The following is a 20,663-nucleotide window of genomic DNA, read 5'->3' on the forward strand; positions in this document are numbered from 1 at the left end:
ACATTTATGTCAAAAGTTTAAAATAATGACATGGGTTAAAGCAGGGATGTATTATGGATATATTGCTTTTATTTATTGTTGTCCAATATGTGATGGTTCATTCTAAATTCACTGAATAACACATCTCTGCTCAGTGGGAGTTTGGGGAAATTCCTCATTTTCTTTGCTGTCATTGGCAATTTTCTGTTCCTCCTTTTTGGCTGAAACAGGTGCCAAGTGATCGATCATTTCCTGCAGAATATCCTTGCTTTCACTTGGAGGAAGATTGCTGAAATAATACTGAGGTACCAGCTCTGCAAATCTGGGGAGGAAATCACACAAAACATGATTAATTTTTAATAGAATTTTAAAATAATTTTTAATAATTATTTCCAGGCAGATCTAAAAGAAGCTACAAAGTTGATATCTCAACCCAAAATTCTGCAAGAATCCAAGATTCTCTGCAAGATGTAGTAGGAGTTTGTGCTTTCTGTAGCCTTGCACTGGAAATCCTCAGCCTGCACTTGAGGTGCAATGCAGTTGCCAATGTTGGCATTAAATAGGAATTTCCCTGCTTTAGAACAGAGTGGTTCAATAACATTATGAAAAAAACTCTCCTATAAATATGGGAAATAGAAAAGCTGGGAGAGTGAAATGTATATTCTTTGTGTAAAGAGATTTTTGCAGAAGGCAGACTCTGATCTCTCCCAGAATCCATAAGCAGTTCATGGTTCAGCTGTCTGGGTACAGAAAAAAATGTGAAGAAAAGGATTTGCTGGAAAATAGGTTTTCAGGGAACAAAGAACTTTCCAGCTGGATTCATGTGTGAGTACACTGCTCTGTTAACTCTGATTTATTTTTTTTTCTTCTGTATATTCCACTTTGTGAGAAACTTTTGCAGCTCATAATGGGGGCTTTTTCAATTGCTTGCACTTACACTGGCAACTGCTGAGAGTAGTGAGTGCCTGAGCACACAGATCTTCCCTTTTTATTTTTTATCCTCCCAAAGTGATGCTTTTGTGGATTTAGGAGTGAAGGAGCGGTTGCATCACAGTTCACTTACAGATGGGGGGAGATCTCGGAGACAACTCTGATGGAATTGCCCTCTGAGATGCTGAACTCGTGGAATAAAACCCACTCTGGAATCCTCCTGCTGTTGTAGTAGGATGAGAAGGGGTGGAGCTGGGCCACTTGTTTGTGTGTTAACATTAAATAGTTCCCTGAGCCATCCACATCACGAGCAATCTAAAAAAAACAAAACAATGGGGAGAGTTATCCATTATTTAATTAATCAGTGCTTATTAGTTTTAAATCAGAAATTAAACTTCCCTTCAGATACTTTCAACTGGAACCTCTTCCCAAGTTTGTGTGGGAAAGTTTGGGACTGGATACCCTGAAATGAGACTTAAAATGTTGGTCTGTATTTGAAAGGAAGCTGCAACAAATAAGTACAAAAGTATCTTGAGTTTGGCTTTGAAGGGTCTGTGTGAGAACATATAAATGTTTATTCTTTAGCAGATACACTTTTCATAGACTTTTCAATACAATCTGTCAGGCCATGAAATGTGCAGTTGGGAGAGGTCATTTTTGTGTTGAGATGGAGCACGGGGATGTGAAGAAAAGCCTGGGGACTCAAGTGGGAGTAAATCAATCTAGTTTACATTTACAATTACAGTTAGAGTGCCTTCCTGAGATGAGACAAGCTGTCTGTTATGCACACCTAAATATATCCAAGTCATTTCTCTATTTCCAGGCAATTTTCACCTTTAAAAAGGAAAGAATTCCTGAAAGAATATTGCACATTCAAGAGTTTTTTTGAGGTGGAAGAGTTCTTTGAGTGAAAAGCATATTGGCAGTTTTCTTATTGCTGTGGAGAGTGTGAACTCCATGCAGTCAGAGATGAACCCCAGAGAAAAGGCTGAAATGGGCAGAAGTGTTTGATACAATAGGAAAAAAAATGTCTTTTATCCTTTCTGTTGATCAAGAGATTTCACTAATGAACTTAAGTTTTCTGAAAGCATTCCAGATAATTGAACAGTGCAGGAAAATGAAACCACAGTGCTTTTCCTTACATGCATGAAGTAACCAGATAAAAGAGCTTTCTTAATGCTTAGTAGATTTTCTTCTGATCCAAAGTCTGGTTCTGAAATGGGAAGTTCAATGCGCTTCATGATCTCCACCAGCTCGGCTCTGATCATCCCTGCCATGCTCAGAGCAGAGCAGCTCAGGAAATACTCACGGCACCATTTCTCAGTGCTGAAGTCTGTGGAGGAAAAAAACAGTGTTTTGGCTTAAAGCAGAATCTCACTGATGGGTGCAATCCACAGAGGTGCTGCTCTGTGAAATAAATGCTCTTGCACTGCTGCAGAAAATATCCAAAATTCTGGTAATGAGCCATACAGACAGCTTAGGCTCAGCTCACAAAGTAAGTGGGCAATTCTTGATATCCTCACTTAGTTTTATAGAATTGCAGCTATTTCTTCCTGAATCAGATCCCTTCTTTACTGTGTTATGAGTAAAACTTCCCAGAGAATGAGTAGCAATTGTATTTTTCAGGCCAGGATATGGAGCTGAAATCACACCTGTAGTGCTGGTGCTGATCCTGCATTCAGGTAAAGCACTGGTTCTCCTGGAGCTCCCTTCAGCATTCCACATGACTGAACAGGAAACAATCCTGCTTTCCTGTCTCAAGTTTTTACTCAATGTGTGCAAATTTATCTCTCTGCTGTCTGAGCACTGGACTTGGGCTAAATGAACCAGAGCAGGATGCTTGAGCACAGGAAAAAGCAGTGATGAGCTTCTGCTGCTCTGCAGTCCCCTGGTTTTTATTTGTGTTCCTGCAAATGTAGACTTTACTACTTTCCATTTCCCCCTTAAATTTTCCTTTCAGCTCACAGCTATCAAAAACCCACTAGAATTGTTGGGCTGTTGAGGGATTCGAGGCCTTCCTCAACACCTTTTATTCATCCCAAACTTGGGTTTTGTGCTTCTACAGGAGGAACCATCATTCTGGTTTTGCACAGTGCCACCTCAAAGGACTGTTGGAATAGTGGTTATGGATCCCTGTTGGGTAAGAGACGCTGTCCTAGGACACTTTGAATTAATTAGTAAATTAATATTCATCAGCAATAGCTACTCCCATCGATTTCTCCCTACATATCAGCAATTCTAGAAGGAATCACCAGATTTTTAGCTTTTTTTTTTTCCAAACAGATCCCAGAGTGCTTGATTTTGGCTCGAGCCCACTTACCTGGCTGTGTGGGGTTGGCAGTGGCTGCCTTGAAGGCGTTGAAGATGCTGATGAGGGTGCAGTGGTCTCCTGCAGGGTGGGAGAAGCGGCGCCAGCGGCTCCGAGCGATCTCCTCTGTGCCAGGAGGGGCGTGCAGGAAGCAGCTGGGAGCTGAGGAAAAAAACAGTGATGAAAACACAGAGGTGCATGCACAAAACCCCACTGGTGTTTTTGGGTTTTTCCTTCCTTGGTTGCCTTTAACCCCCTCTGTTGTATCGGTGCTGAAGAACTGAACCTGCTGCGTTCACTAAAGGTTTATTTTTGTGGGTGTCCTTCCAGTCTTGTTTGGTTAATGTGTGTTGCAAACACAAAAGAGCAGCTTTCTCCCAGGCTGATGCCAAAAAGCTTCCTAAAGTCACAACCTAATTTAGCCAGAATCAAACATGGTTTCTTTATTATAAAAAGGCATCTTTTAATGCCATAATTTGCTCTTCTGTGTTGAAATTTGTGCTTTCCAGTGCATTTTACTTTTGTGACTTTTGAGATGGTTGAGCTTTTCTAAAATTGAATTGTGGCTATGCTCAATCATTTGCATTTGTTATATATACTTAAAAAACCCAATAACTATCACAAGTTAAAAATCAACCCAGTTTGGGCATAAAAAGTTGTCCTACAAGGAGAACAACTCATACAGCTTGATATCCTATGGTTCATGTGTTTGCTGCCCAGGACTTCAAGGTTATGTCAGTTTTATAAAATATTTGAAGTAGAGAGACAAGATCAAAAAGTAATTCTTTGTAGGCAAACAGTTCAGTGTTGTTTTATAATTAGAACTTCCCTTATTTTGCTGCACCAATCTGTAAAAAATGTAGGTTAATATAAGAAAGTTTTGTTTTGAAGGGAAGTTTCTGACAAAAGGGAGGCAGCCAATGGGCAGCTGAAGCCTGGAAATTGGATTCTCTGTGGGAATTCTTTATTTAGCTTTCATTGTATCCTTACAGTTAGGACTTGAACAGCCAAATATATTAATTTACTTGAAATAAGCAGGATGAGAATTAAAAAAAATTTGCTTTTGTGCACAAGGGCTGCAGTGATCCTGGAGTACCTGTGACCATGGCTGCAATGGTGAGCATCTCATCCACACACTCAAATTCACACGAAGCCAGCAGTGACTTGGACAGCTGAGGATCCAGGGGGAATTCTGACATAATAATCCCAAATTCAGACAGGTTTCCATCGTTGTCCAGCGCTGCCAGATAATCCAGATCTTCCAAAGCCTGCATCAGGCTTTCAGGAGCTGAGGAAAAGGGAAGAGAAATCCAGTTCTTGAGAGTGGCTGCACAGGAATGAATGGCTGAATTCTCATTATAATATTTCAGCTGTGGGAAAATGATACTTCTTTAATTTGACTGCAATTAAGAACAAAAAGTAACGGATGAATGAAAGGCTGAGAAAATTCTGGAGGAAGAAAATAAGAGGTAAAAATTATAGAGCTGCAAATCATTTTGTTTATACTTTTTATGTCAGAACAATTTTTGTCAAAAGCCCAGACACAATCCTCAGCCCCTAGACTCTGCCAAAACTGCTTCCATTATTGGCAGTTTTCAGGTGGTTTTTTTTTTTTGTGTTCATTCTTTTTTAAGAGGGATGGTCACATTTGAGGGGTGCTGAGATACAGAACAGGTCTAGGAAAGATCTTTTTTAACCAGAGGAGATACTCTGATATTTACAGGAGTTATCATTGTTATTCTTGCAGGTATTTGGAGTTCTCTTCATTGCCTTTTTAATTATTATAATTTTTTTACATAGGTTCTCATGATACCAGAAGAAAAATGGGAATGTGGTAAAAGAAAATGTCTCCCTAGAAATTGGCTGTACTTTCTCACTCCACAAAATTCAATGTTCACTTTTCTCTTAGGGTGGGTTATAACTTCCTCACAACCTCCACAGGTAGAAGTGAGAACAGTGAAGCAGCAAAAATAATGAGGGAATATAGGAAAATGTCCTGAGAGGACAGGATTAAGCAAATCAACACTTAAAATTAGAACTTGAGCAGGTCTGCAGGAAATCTGATGGTGATAAAAGGAGGTCAAACAAGCACAGAAGAGCTTTATGTGGCTCCAGTTCTGGGGGCTGAGAGAGAGGGAACAAGTTGAAGCTGTCAGGCCTACACTCCAAAAAATTGTCACCAGAGCATGAAAGACACAGGTGGAAATTTGGGAACTCCTGAAGTGTGAAGGTTCTTTAAGGTTCTTTCCTCCCAGCTCTTTTCCAAGGTAGATTTCTGTTCCAGGTTATATTGAATGATCAGTATCTTTCATGGGTACCAGTTCATTTATATTCACAACTGCTCTCCAACCACTGCAGCAACTTTCTCCTTACTCCAGCCTAAGGATCTGCTTGATATTTTCTCAGTTTTATGGATAACAAGTTAAATTCCAGTCCCCTTGAAGCTGGTGGCAGAAATTCCACTGCAGCAGGACTTGGCCTCATCCCCAGCCCTGGGAAGCTGCACTGGCCATTTGTCAGCTCCTGTGGGCTGCTGTCAGCCCATTTATTACCAGGGAAAAAAAACCCTAAATAAAATAACCAGACCACAACCACAGCTGCCCACACAGGCAGGGGGTGCATTTGCACTTGGATCTTCATTAGTAGATGGCTGGGAATAATTTCTTGTGTTTATCAAGAGTGGGAGTGTGTATGGCACCAGCAAGACTAAAAGCAAAGCAAGGCTGTAATTAGCTGCTAGGTCACATTTAGCCACATTTTCCCCACACATTCTGCAAGAAAATCTTGAAATCAGGTTTTGACTTCATTGGTAGTGAACTGTTCATTGCCATCTCTCTGAATTAACTACTTAGAGTCAAGGAGAAAGTAAAATAGGAAGCAAACAAGCACCTGTTGTTTTTAATCTCGTTCTGTTATGTCTGAAAGGGGAAAAATAACTTATTAATTCCCCTTACATGAGCTTTTCCAGAACTTCTCCAGCATCTAAATCTGCTCATGTGACGTCAGTTAAGTTTAAAACACCCAATTTTCAGACAAATTCTCTTAGGAACCTGTAAATTCTTTTTAAAACTGTGGACCTGCTTCACTTCAGTCTCAGAGTTCTTCCCTCTGCCTGTACAATTCTATCTAGAGAGGACATTTGTTATAAGAAATGTGGGGTTTAATGGGATAAATGATGAGCCCTTGCAAAAGCTGAAGCATCTGAGAAGAAAATACTTAGGAGTTTTAAAGAAATGAGAAGTAGCAGCTGATGATGAATACGAGTCAGTGACAGGAAATAAAAATCAGTGATTGAAAATACAGTGAGAGTAATAGGGTCATTCAGATGTGTAGTAATTACTAGGAGATCATGGAAAGCTATTTTCCAGAAGTCAACAAAGTAGTTTGTGCTAGGGCTCACAAAATACATGGTTATATGGCAGCCAATTTCAACCCTCTGATAGCATCAGTAATTTGCATTTTTATGCCCTAGAGTTAGTTGTCTTGAGATTTATAAGCACAAATTACTTCCCTGTCTTGCTATGAGTGTTCTGAAAAAAAAAAAAAAAAAGAAAAAGAAAAAAAAGATTCCTGGAGTTTTATTGCTCTGGAAAGGACAAGAGAGTAAAGGTGGATTGGAGCAGGTGAAGGAATGGTAAAAAAGCAAATATAAAAAAGCAGAGTAGAGCTTTTTAGGGCTTCTTGCCAGCACCAGCCACTGCTGCCTTGAGGTGTGAACCACGAGGATTTGTTACTCCACTGCTGCTTTCACAGGAGCAAAGTTCAAAAAACCTCTCAACATGTGTCCTGTGCTTTCAACAAGAAGCTGCCACATCCCTGGAATTTTAAGAGGTATTTCCTAATCCAATATTTTCTTTCCCTGCTCTGTGTTCTTTGGCTGCTCAAGACTGGGTTGCTCTGGATTTGTTTCAAGAAATCTGACCAGTTCTATGTAAATGCCAATCCTGCTTTTGATCCTTCTTAGGCTTAGCAAAGCAAATATATAACTTAATGTTATTGTTAGCACTGGAATAGTTTATCTGAAAGTTCCAAGCTACTTAAAATTATATTCTTGGTTTCATATTTTTGTAACTTTGATGTGAACAGAGTAAATTGTGTCTCCAAAGGCAGGTACACCTGTAGTCTTCAGAACCACATCCCATATGGCTGAAATGCAAGCAAGGTGTGAGCAAATACCTTCAAAAGTATTATTCTTGTTGCATTAGGAAGCAAGTGATTTAGGGATTTGGTCAAAGTTCTGTAATAAGTGGATATTAGGGATAAGAATAAAACTTACATTTCATGATTTTTAATAGTTCATTTAACTGCTCTTTTGTGCTTCTCTGGGAGATCCACAGCTCCTGTGTTCTGGTCTCCTGCTCTGCAAATGCTGAGTATGTAAAATACCTTTTTTTGATAGATATTTTCCTTCCATGGGAATAACTTAAAAAGAGCTGCCATGGGTGTCAGGTGAAGGGATGTTGTCTTTAAAGAGCTGATGCTCTGCCTGGCACACCACGGGTTTTGCAGGTTCTCTTGGGCTGAACAGCAGAAAGAGCTGCCAAAGTAATTACTGCAAGGAGAACAGTCCTGGGGAATGGTGTTTGCTGTTGCTGGTTTCTAACATTGCTCCTTGGACAGCAAACTGAAAAGATGGAGGAGACTTTGCCAAGTTTTCCTCAAATTATGCCAGGGTTTTTCTTCTGCAAGCACAAGTTTCTCCGTGCAGGTTTCCTTCTGATTTTCTTTTTCCCCCTGTACCTTCTGAGTCAGGATTTTTTATGTGTCTGTTTTGCTCTGAAGCCACCAGTTCTATAACTATTATTTTGAAATGATAGTTGATCATTAAAAATTCCTTTCCCAAACTCATACTTTGCAGTCTTTCTGTTCCCCTCAGCTGCTTCATCACTCCTCCAGTGTGGCTGGTGATGGTCCCTGCTGTGCCAGGGCCTGACCTGCCCCATCCTGACAGAATATACTGAATAATGTCTGCACACATCATTTAATTGATGAAACCCAGAATTTAAAACATCAAAGAATTAACAAGTAAATTTAAGGTAATAAATCTGCCCTGAAGTGATCTCTGTTGACAGACCTTACATTGTGCGTTGAGTTTCTGTCTTTGACAATCTCCAGTAAAGATATGCCAACGATTTATTTTTCTGAAACAATTTGAAATTACATAAATTTATACAACTGTTGTTATTCTGAATTTTCTAGAAATATATTCTCCAGGGGGTTGTAAAAGCATAGCTTTCAAATGTCATGACTGTCAACACATCCTTTAATCTGAAAATTGTTTAGGGAAATTCTGGATGAATGCAGAATCTGCAAATGCTTTCCCCTTGATTCCACAGAGAAATTTTACATGGCTTCATCTTTATAATGATTTACTTAGTTTAAATAAGGATTTTCCAGTGATTTACAAGAGTACTCAATGTTGCTGCCATCTATGGCACTGGAATTCTTTTGTCCCATTATAAACCCCAGCAAAGATCTATCTGATGAACTGATGAAAATGTAACCACATCCCTGCTCTAGGGGCACAGGAATCCCAGTAATGCACTTCGGAGCTGCAGTGCCAGATTCGTTTTCCTCTGGCTCACGAATTCCAGAAAGGAGAACAAGCTCTGCTGCATTTGCTCCTCTTGATTATGGCATGAATTAAATGCAGCAGCTGTAAGCCTGACATGTTTGTGGCTTTCATAATGCAGTAATGAGTCAGACTTAATCCAGGCTTTTATTTCTCCTCAAAGAGCAGCAGAAAAAAAGGAAAAAAATCCCTTGTGCACGTTGTTGCTGAGCAGAAATGAAATGTTTTACTGATGTAATTTTTGTTTCTTATCTGCTGCATGTTCTCCAAGTGTAGAAAACAGACTGAGAAGTACTTCTTGCTATGAATTTTGGTCTCCTTCTGATTTGTTTGTTCACCAGCTCATGCCTGTGTCTTACTCAGTGAAAACTTGATTTTGTTTAGGAGAAATTCACCTAACCCCTAAAAACCCCTAAAGCCTTCCTCTGTTTCAACTGCAAAGACAAGCTGAGCATGTTTGTTGGAGAGAAACAGTGCAGGGGAAAGCCTGTGGCACACAAGAGATGCTGCAATGGTTTTACTCCTTTTACTCAAAGGAAGGAGGTGAAGAGCCATGGAATAGTCAAAGCCATGGCAGAACTGGATGATCTCTAAGGTCCCTTCCAGCCCAAACCATTCTTGTGTTTGTGTGCTTGAAAGCCTGACGTGTTTTGAGTTCTGTGAGTTGATCTAACACAAGTCCCCTGACAAATTTCTCCCTTTGGTGTTTCAGTTTCTTTGAGAGAATTTCACAGCAGGCATTTCAAACTCTGTGTTCTGACTGTGGGAGCTTCACACTCCTCTCTGGGGGATTGTGTAGGGATCAGTCCAAGTGCTGGTAGGAAGAAAGTTCCCTGCTTGCTCCAAAGTGGGAAGAAAGCTGATGTGTGATGTGTCCTGGATCAAGGGAGAGCTGTGCTGGATCATGAAATTTCTGTCTCAAATGTTTAATTGTGAAAGGCAGGAAGCAGACAAGGAAATGGTGCAGACTTTCTCCTCTCCTTTCAGAGCACCCCTGAAGTGTTTTTGGGATTTTTCCTTTGTTCAAGCAGTTCATCCAACATTCCACCCACTGTTCAGTGATTCCTAAAACTATACAATACCTTCACCTGACACTCTTGATCCAGTCAGCAAAAGTTTTGTCATATTTAATGTCTATCCAAGTAAAGCCATTTCATTCACTCATCAGATGCCTATATAATTTTTTACACATCAGGACAATTCTTTCTTCAGCTGCATTATCCAAAAATACAGCCAAACCTTAGAGTTCCTGCATCTGTGAAACCCTTATGTGCATCTAGCATTTCCTTCTCTCTAAATGCTGTCCCCATTGTGCCTTTAAATCCAAAAATGCCAAATGCTTTCCCTCATATAATTTTACTACTTCCTTCTACAGTTCAAGTAGAACTTTGTTCGTATCCAGGAAAAACACTAATATGTTTTACCATGTATTTTTTTAATAGTAAAATACATTTTAAATTTGAGTGGGAGCAAACTGGACTTCATAAGAATTTTCCATGCAGATTTTGTGGATTTAGCACAGGAGATGCCACTCACAAGGCCAAAATACTCCAATTCTCATTGGTTTTGAACTCATTACCATCAGACTGACCATGGTTTTTTCCTATTTCTTTTAGGCATGTTTCTGCTAAACAGACACACAAGGGAAAAGTAGAATAAATTTTTCTTAAAAATTTCACTTAACCTCTATTGCACCATCCGACAGTGAGAATTAACACTTTATTACTGATTAATTACAGTGAACAACACAGAAGAGATCTTTCCAATTTTGTGTTTGAGCACAAGGAAAGGCTGGATAATATAAATTTTTCCTGTTTGCACTGGAAAATTATCACGAGTGAAGGCAGCAATCCCCAAACCAATGAAATCAGGGCTATTTCCCCCACTTTAATGAGCTTCAAAGCAACAGCAGAATCTGCAGCGACACTTGGGTTTTGTGATAAGCCAGAACAGAGGAAAATATCCTTTTATAGAAAAAACCCTAAATTATGAAGTTAGGGGGGGAAAAAAAGGCAACTTCCTTCACACTCTTACCTCAAAATTCAGTGTCTTCCCTGCCCAGTATTGAAAGTGTATTTGGGTTTATTTTGTAAGGAATATTGTCCTTAAGGAACAGCCCATTGTAAATTGGAGGTGGGAGATGCTGGAGGATAAGGAGGAAGCTCATTTCCTCCACTCACATCCCCCAGGTAACAACAGTGCTTTATTTGGGTTGTAAACTTTTGATTAAAGGAATCTATTTTGTTGGATATCTGTACAACACCTTGTACAACAGGGCACAAATTTTCTTTGTGGGTTGCAGGAAAATAATATGTGAGCTAGATGAGAAGATACTTGGAATATTGATTTTTATTTTTTTTAACATTCCAATTCCATTCAGATACTTTATAGTCTTTTTTTTTTAAGTGCTATTGAGCACTGCTGTAGCAGGTAAATGGGAAAAGCAGGGTGATATTATTACAAGTCCTTAAATAAAAAAGCAATCCTGTGAGTGACAGGGCAAAATTAACCTGGAAATAACTTCTTAAATAATAATAAAATATGACAAATTGTTGCATCCTCTTACCTGGGCTGCTGATGAAGTCACAGTGTGCAAAGCCTGCTATGTCCATCCTCTTCAGGAACAGGACCAAGCTGGTGAGGTTGGATTCCTGAACTTTAGCTGGAATTTGTGGCTTCATTTCCTTATATGTAAATTCTTCAGGATACAAGCAGAAGATTTTCCCTGGAAGACAATTCAGGAGAATTACCCTTTTTAAAAATGCTTCCTCCTCGTGTTGCCACGTTGATTGTATTAATAATTTGAGCTAATGGATTTAAATTTTGAGCTAATATTTCTACCTGATGGAGACATGCCCAGAATTTGTTTATGCACCTCTGCTTGACTTTGGCTGATAGGCTGGGTTAGAACAGAGTCTGCTCTGATTCTAGGATTGTACACCTTTAAATGAAAGAGATATCAAACATCAGATAAGTACACAAGGGCTGCAAAAATATGAATGGTCTGTACTGAATTTCTCTCTAGTTCATTTTACAAAAAGGGTAGCAACAGTTTTCATTTCTATTTTTCCCAGCAGCTTGGAAAGGAGAGCACCCTGACAAGCTGACAGATGTTTTGCACTCACTCTAAGTGTGCTCTGAGATAAATGTATTTTTTTTCCTGAAGAAATGTACCTTACTAAAGCAGAAAATGGTGTCATCAAGAGAAACATCAAAAAAGATAATTTATTTCTTCCAGTGACAGAATCCCAACATTTTCTGATAGCATTTTGTTCCCTAACTCTAGATTTTTGTCTTAACTCTGGATTTTTGTCTTAATACTGAAATTACAAGAGATGAGGGCTGTATTAGAGATATATGATGCCATGTTTTATATTTTGCTTAATTATGCTTTATTTTGATTAAGCTGAGGAGCTGATTCACTCACTGCTCTGGCCACAAGTCTGTAATGTCCTGCAAGACATAAAAGTGCCTGGGTAAGGCAGCTCCTGTCATCTGAGTCAACTCTATCTGCTTTAAGCAGGATTTTCATTTAAAAAAAGAGATAAAATATCCTTCAGTGCAGGGCAAAATGTTCTTCTCCTGCAGGTGAATTGTTGATGTATCCCAGCTGCAAGGCTCAGGTGGGATTTTGCTCTGCACTGAACTTTTCCTGTTCCCTCTGTGCTCAGCTGACATTGAGCCACAGAGAGTGAACTGATGTCACAGGACTACACAAAATAATTGAATTAAAGGCAAAAAATTGCATCACTGAAAGAGGTGATTTGATACCTATCAGGACTGTTGGATCTGTTTTGTTCCCATTGCTTTGTATTTTAAACTCACAAAATTTTTAATTTGTTGAATTGTGCTTTGGGCTTCAGGTTACCATGGGAGTGAAATTCATTTCTGCCATCCCAGAAAACTGCAGTTGTAGGAATAACTTTAAGAAATAAGCATGGTCTAATTGAAACCTGCTTTTAGGCTCTCCAAGCTGTGACTGATTTTTTGCTTGTCTTGAGACTGAGTTAGTTTATAATTCCCAGTTAAAAACCTTTTAAAATGACAGATTTTTGCAATGAAAATGAAAGGTACTGGTGTTTCACAAGCTTTTCCCTGAACTACTTGCAAGGCCAATCTGAATTAATGATCCCTGCTCCAAAATTTTAGGAATACTTAACTACAATTTTGGTTATTCCCCCTTGTATTATAGAAAGGACATGTATGGCATTGTTTCTTTTGCCTGTTTCTGGAATTTTTATTTTAACCAGGACAGTTACAAAAACCTGTAGTAATGCAGCTCTGCAGTTCATATTCCTACAGTTACTCGTTCCTTTGGACATCAGTTTTGGAGAAATAAATGAGTTTTTTTTTTTTATTTATTTTATTTTTTTTTTTTTTTTGCAGCTGCACTAATCCTTCCCAGGGTGGAAAACAAGAAATGAGGCCAAACTTCAAATGAACTGGAAAAGGTTAAGTATTAATTAGATAAATTGCAGCATTTGGAGGTACTTGGATGGGAGAACATGTCCAGGAGGGAGCACAAGCAGCTTGAAAAAATAGGGATTCCCTGTATGAACAATTACTAAGCCATTTAATAAGGGATGAGGATGATCTCCTAAACTTGGAGATCTGCCAATAGGTGCCTAAGAAGTGATTGTATTTTGCTTATGTATAAAATACTGAAGAGAGATTTAGGACTGATAGGCCAGAGCTCAGGTGAGATGTATTTTGCAAATAATCTGTCATTGGTTTGGTGCCCAAATGAGTGGCAGTTTCAACTGGAAGCGTTCACCTGGCTTTAGAAACTTCAAAAATCCGATTCCTGATTGAATTTGGGAAGTAATAGTGATTTCTTGCTTAGTTTTCACGTGAGATGGCCATGAATATTATTTAAATTCTATTAATTTACATGTTTAAAATATCATAGAACCCATGCTGTGAAAGAAGAGAAAAACCTGTGATCCTCTAGAGACTATTTACATTAATCTGAGCTGCACAGTTCCCTTTCCCCTGCCCTGAAAAAGCTCTTTTGCAGAGTTTATTTTTGACAAAGTTCTTCTGGTTCCCTTCACTGACCTTTCTTCTCTCCACACCAACATCGATGACAAAAGTCACGTTTTTAGTCCAGATCAAACATTCTCCAGAGCTGGTGGTGAGCAGTACTTTCCTCCTGTATTTTCTGCAGCATTTCTGCTTGTCTTGAGTTACTTTGGGAGTCAGGTCTTGTTTGGTGGGGTATAAAGGGATGGGGATGAGTTCTCCAAGGTCAGGGTTTAAATTGGATTGTTCCTGCCTGATCATCTGATAAGCTTTTTCAATTTCCTGTAATTGAAATACATTTTTTTCTCATGAAATTATTATATTCTTAATTACAACACCTTAAATGACCAAAATATGCAGAAACCTCCCTACTTTTCCTTAATTATTTTATTCAAGGAGATATAAGTATTGTAAAAGTTTGATTTTTTCCCTCCTAATGATTAATAAACTCTATAAAGACTTTATTAAGTCAATAAAATGTCCCTAACTTGTGTTGATGAATCACCACCTTAAAAATAATTTACAAATCCAGAGATTGGATATGAATTGTAAAAGCTTTTTGTTTTTGTTTTAGTGTTTTGTTGTTGGGGGGGCTTAATATGAAAGCATTTCTGTTCAGCACAATTTTTTGAAAGGCACACGAAAATAATTCATGGGCTTGCTCAGTCTGAAAGGGAATTTTTTTTAAAAGCATTTTTATTAGCCAATGTTTTGCAAAATTGAAAAGCCAGACTGAGTTTTTCTTTGAGAGTGACACTACATTTCCAGTAGTTATAGGTCGAAAGTGCTCTATAAAAATTGTTATAAAGATACAAGAATGACATCTAATAGCAAGGCTGGCAGCGGGGCAGCTCATAAATCCTGATGTTCCTGGTTAATTCCTATTTTTGTTTAGTTTAAAAGACAGTTGAGTGCTTGAGAACAGTGAACCATTACCAATATGAAACTTTAAATCACAGTTAAACAAGAATTCATGGGATGTTCTGGTTCGTAATGAGTGTTCTGTTCATTGTGAGGGAGAAAAATGAGTTATCTCTTCTTGGCAAGAAAGAAATTCCTGTTTTAGTTTTGTGAGGAATTTACCTCTCAAAAAAACCCTTTTAAGCAGAAATAAAACTTTCTTCCCAACCTTTTGAAATGGAAAGAGTGTGTTTTTTCTCTGTGACATTATCTATTGTAAATATGGGGGCTAATACAGAGAATTCATTGCTTTATCATTTGTAAAATTGGCATTTATAAGGTCTAAAATTGATTATTAAAAGTGTTTCATATCTGTCTCCCTTTTAACAGTGAAAAGCAGCAAACACACCTGGGTAGTTTATGGTAAATTATCTTTGCTTGTGAAAAGTCATTATTTCCTGGTGAGTTTGTTGTTCTAAAGCAGATTTAATGACACACAGTGGAAGATTGGGGATTGCTATCAGGAAAATAATTGTAATAATCACAAAGATTGAAATATTTCATTGATTGTCAGATTGTTTTGACAGCTCTAAAGGACCTGCAGTGAATTTAGGGAATCACTGCTGTCTACAGAGAGTGTCACTATTCAGAATGGCCAAGCCCATGCAGATTCCTGGATTTTCTGTCACACCTCTGGAGTAACACTGTCCTCCTGCTGTTGTGCACACAAATGGTTGGGAAGAAGAATCCAAATGGAAAAATCTCCTTGGGAGGTTCAAGATAAAACAGAAGGATGGTGGCCTTTCTTTAAACCTACAGAAAATACAGATAGTAACTACACAAAAATTATGTGTTATACAGCTATTTTATGCATATAAACCACAGTGTTATGTAGGCCATGACTTCTTTAAAGGAAAACCCTGAAATTATAAATCCTGCTGGCACATCTGCTGTCTTAGCTAGTGGCAGCAAGACATTTATAGGTCAGACACATTTATAGGTGTATAAAACCACACATTTCCTGATTAAAATCAGAAGGAGAACAGGTAAATGCCTTACTTGCTCACAAGCCAGGAAGACGACGATGTCCCCCCTCTCCTTGGTGTGGTGGATCTCCAGGAGCAGCCTCAGAGCAGCAGAGAAGGGGTCCTGGTGGGCGCTGCAGGAGAACACGGCCTCGGCGCGGTGCCTGCCCCGCACTCGGATCACGGGGACGCGGCCGCAGAAGCCCTGCAGGGCGCTGCACATCTGGGGGACAGTGAGGAGCACCAGCCTCAGCTCTGCTCTGGCTGCCAAGACATCTTTCAGAAGGCCCAGCAGGGCATCTGTTGCCACGGTCCTTTCATGCACATCGTCCAAGACAATGACACTATAGCTGTTCAGAAGGGGAGTGGACATCATTTCCCTCTGGAGCATCTCATCCGTGCAGTACCTGCAACACGGACACACAAAACTCCACCAAGTTCCTTGGACTATCATTGTAAGACATTCTTTCAGTGTCCTGGGGGCAGCTTGGTTCTTTCTGTTCTGACACAGAAGACTTGGTAAGAACAGTGAATATTTTGTAGACATATCACAGCCTCAGTTACATGTTTAAATCTCTCCTTAAGTAGCTACAAACCTGATGTGACTCAGTGACACAGTGGTGGAAATGGATGCTCCAGGCAAAAGCAGAAATACTTCTGCCCTGAAATCATCTGTTCATCTTCCATCACATGCCATAAACAATTCCTGAGCCAGGAACAAATCCTTTTGGGTGAGGAAAAGAAAGGTGCACTTGAGGCAGAGCCAGAACCAAGATGAACAATTAATTTATACCATAAGGCCCTCCTCACTTCTGTCCCTGCTGCTGACAGTATTTTTTAAAGGATATTATTTTTGTTGTGCTGCTCAGCAGGACTTGGAGTTCTTGAAACAGGTTTTGATGTGCGAGAGGAAGGGATTCATCTCCCTCTCAACAGGAGCAGCCACAGGAAGTTCTGCTGCAGGATGAGGTTTAAGCCACAGAAAGGACAGGCAAGAGGAAGAGAGGTGGAAATTGATTTTCAGAAATGGTGAGTATCCTCTTCTCCACTGGAAACCAGTGGCTGAGTAAAAATCTTGTGGTCTAGATGTGATAGTTTGTGCCTCCCTTGTTAAGGAACAAGAGAAAAATAACTCTCATAACTTCCTGGGAGGCTCAAAAGCTGAATCCCTCTGTTGCTGCTGTCACCTGCCTGTACTTACTACATTAAGTGTATTTCTTATCTCTCAAAAAATCCCCCTGGATACTGTTTTCCTCTTGTTGCTGGATATACCCTCTTCTAGCCATGTATTTTGGTTCCTTTGGAATTTTAACTTTACTTTGGGAAAAATTATCCCATGTTCTCTAATGGTAATGAACACTCCTGGAAAATAGAAAAAAAAAATAAAAGTAGAGGAAAAGAAAAAAGAGGTCACCAAGGTGCTTAATGAAGGTTTGCGGGGACAGTAACCCCACTTAAATCTCTGCTATGATTTACCCCAGAATTACTTCAAACCTTTTAGTGCTTATTGTTTAATCATAAATTCTCTGGAGAAGAGAGAATTCATTGCAGTCTAAAACTTCTGTATGAGGGGAAAAGGGGCTCAGGCACTGACGTGTGTTCTGTGAGGGCACGGCTGGAGCGGTGTCAGGGGGTTTAGGTCGGATATCAGGAAAGGTTCTTCCCCAAAGGGCCCAGGCTCCCCAGGGAATGGTTCCAGGAGTTTGGACAGTGCTCCCAGGGATGCCCAGACTGGGATTGTTGGGGTGTCTATGCAGGACCAGCAGCTGGACTGGATGATCCTTGTGGGATCCCTTCCAGCTCAGCGCACCCTGCGATTTTAAAACATGATACAACTTGACAAAGCGGCCTTGATTTTCATGTGCAAGCTCACAGTGCTGTCAGCTGCCAACTTCTCCAGCCACCCCTCAGCCCGAAGGCCTCCAAAGGCACACACCTCAGGATGGTTTCGGCCGTGCAGCAGCTCTCGAAGGGCACGGAGTAGCCGACCTCGTGGCCGAGGTTGACGTCCATCTGGTCAGCGGCGCGCAGGGCCAGCGCCACGGCGGCCTGGCGCAGCACCTGCGTGCACACCACGGCCCCGCGGGGCTGCAGGCCCAGGCAGTGCTCAGCACACCACTGAGGCACCTGTGGACAGCAAAACACCGCCATCAGCGCCCCACATCCCCGGCAGGCCCCGCCATTCCAACCCGCTGGAATTCTCCAGCCGTGTGGAACAGCCAAACCGAGCCGAGCGCTCGATGCTCGCCGGGGCCTGCGCCGCGCGCGGCACTGACCCGTGTCAACGCTTGGAATTTCTTAAATTCTCAGCGTGGATTTATCTGGGAATTGCTCAGCTGGACTCGGGTTGGGTGGGATTTGCTGCAGGAGAGGCCTCTGGGGAGCAGGTGACAGCAGGGTCACTGCAAGCGCTGATGGATCCACTGCTGATAGATCCAGTGAGGTCGGTGCGGGAGTGTTCAGGGCTGGCTCGGCAGCAAACCTGCTCCTGCAGCATCATATCCATGAAAAAAACTTATCCCAGGATTTCAAACTGGCAAATGCCACAGCCAATAGCTGTAATTTCAGATGAATTACTCTGCAAACACATAACTGAATCTGAACTGCTCCAGGAACTTACACAGCAGCTCCCTAATTTATATATTTACATAACATCAACACTGGAAAATATCCATGTGTTGTTGTTACGGGAAATTAAAATTGCATTAGAAATAATATTTTAATGGATGTATTAGGTTTCAAATCCTTCATTTAACCAACATCTAAACCTAGATGTTTAGAGCCACAGCCACATATAATTTACTTCTGTATAGTTATATGCATTTCTAGAAATATTTAAAAACCAACCAGCAATGTGCTACATCTTATTAAAGGTTCAATAGAATTGGCTTTGTTAAAGGACAATTTAAAAACTAACACTTCTTAGCAAATTGTTTACTATTACACAAGTGTTTTGTGTGTAAATTTCAGCCAGTAACTAGGGGTAAAAACTCGGCACTCCAAAAATTATTTGGGTGTGGATCACTTCTATGGAAATGCAGGATGTTTCAGGGAGAGATGTCTCTAGTTCAACATGTGATCTCTAGAAGTGTCCAGCATCAAAGTCTGTAGGATCTATGAGATGCCCTGCAACAGTAATTATCCTTCAGCTTTACCTGCAAGAATTTTTTCTCCTGATCCCAGTCATAAACAATTGTATTTTGGCTGATAGCACTTACTTGAAAATTCTTTTCTACTCGCTGTGACAACAGATCTGAGTTGTTATAGATTGTTACAGCAGAATTTCATAGTCCTGACTGATGTTTGTGTACTTAGACTCAGCTGAAATCCTGGCTTCAGTGATTTCTTTTAACATGAGTTTTGTAAAGTAATTTTGTGCTGCTGGAGAAAACATTTGCTCCTGGCTGAAGGGAGGGAAAGACCATGAATTCTCCCTGAGAAGCAGCTCTGCTGATTTCAATTCTTCATTCCCTGGGAGTTTTTTTCACTTTATCTTATGACAAGTCCCCTGTATTTCTTTCCTGATATAGCACTAATCAGAACCAAAACACTAAATAACTGCACATTTTTTTTGAGTGCTTGAAGGAAGTTATTAAAATGTTCAATATATTTTAAGTCTGTATTTAATGGCATTAATCTTTGTTCACCTTCTGTATTTCCCCTTCTGGCCTTAATACCTGGATCACAATTGCTATAGGGACTCTGAAATTCAGACCTCATTAGATGTTTTAAAAATACATAAAAAACCCCCAACCAAATCCACTGTACTGACCTGGGAACTCTTGCCAGTCTTAGCATCTCCTGACACAATCACAATTTGATTATGAAGCAAACTTTCCATGAAAGTGCATTTTTCTTTCCATATTGGAAGCTCTTCTCTCTCTTTCATCAGCCTATAATAACGGGAGGAGTAAGGCAAGCCATCAAAAGGATTAAGCTCTAAATCTTCTCCACAGACAAGTATTTCCTCTTCATCCCCATCGCTGCTGTTGAGTAATTCTGAAAAGCAGTGGTTCTCTGGAGAAAAGGTTAAAAACTCCATTTTTCTTACATGTATTAGTCCCAGCAAAAGCACATTAGTGATGGAAGGAGTCCTTTGTGTGCTGATTGATCATTTTGGCCCCCTAAACCTGAGCAGATCCATTTTGCCTCTCTCCAGGATTAGTATTTCACAGCTCTTGGGTTTAAAAGTTCAGGCTCAGTGTCCAGCTGTTTGTGCCACTCTGGGTGGTTTAGCAACCCCAGTGAGGCTCAAGAAAATATATTAAAAAAAAAAAATAAAAATCACCCAAAATCTTTCAGATGGCAGCGATGAAACCAAGAAGAGAAGCTGAGCAGCTTTTGCACTTCAGCGTTGAGTCCAGCCCTGGAGTCCCGGTGTTTGCTCTTGTCCAGGCTGGGGAATAATTGGGAAGAGCAGCTGAGCCTGACCTTGTGGCTGCTGTGGCTGTGATTGCAGGGCTGGCATGTGGGAGCTAATCCCAGCACAAAGCCTGCACCCCTGGGTGCTGCAGCCACAACTCTGCCTTTGTGCTCTCTGCAGGGCTTTAGTGAGTCAGAGATGCAAAGACTCTTTCCACGCGCTCTGTGGATGAGCACGGAGGTCTTGGGAGGCTTTAACAGCTTTTGCCACAGTTAAAATACACTCAACACATGAAAAAATCCCAGAGTGGTGCCAGCTCTAATCCTTCAAGGGCACCAGAGGTGGCCTTGGAAGGTGGTGGAAGGAAAACATTGCTGATGTAAAGTAGCTCCAAGTCTGAAGACTCAAAAGTAGCAAAATAGTTTCCTAATCTTGGCTGAGCTGTACTGTAATACAAATATTAAATAACACTTTTTATTTTAGCTCCAGAGGGAAGTTATCACTGGGATGCTGATAATGTCCAGTTTTCATGCTCAGTTAGGTTGTTCAGCTGCATTTGGATTC

The 20,663-nt window shown here is 40.3% G+C and overlaps 1 protein-coding gene across 1 annotated transcript; it reads right to left on the bottom strand.

Annotated features, from left to right (window-relative positions):
• Positions 1 to 34: 34 nt before the first annotated feature.
• On the bottom strand, positions 35 to 19,778 carry DHX32 (DEAH-box helicase 32 (putative)). Its single transcript, XM_058840832.1, has 11 exons — positions 19,509 to 19,778; positions 17,673 to 17,863; positions 15,771 to 16,143; positions 13,848 to 14,093; positions 11,631 to 11,730; positions 11,356 to 11,514; positions 4,314 to 4,505; positions 3,230 to 3,379; positions 2,052 to 2,242; positions 1,043 to 1,224; positions 35 to 301 (listed from the first exon to the last, which is right to left on the bottom strand). The coding sequence occupies exons 1-11, from the start codon at positions 19,776 to 19,778 to the stop codon at positions 109 to 111; spliced, it is 2,247 nt and encodes a 748-aa protein (XP_058696815.1). The 3' UTR covers positions 35 to 108.
• Between the last annotated feature and the right edge of the window lie 885 nt (positions 19,779 to 20,663).

Source organism: Poecile atricapillus, chromosome 6, assembly GCF_030490865.1.
Source record: "Poecile atricapillus isolate bPoeAtr1 chromosome 6, bPoeAtr1.hap1, whole genome shotgun sequence".
Classification (NCBI taxonomy): domain Eukaryota; kingdom Metazoa; phylum Chordata; class Aves; order Passeriformes; family Paridae; genus Poecile; species Poecile atricapillus.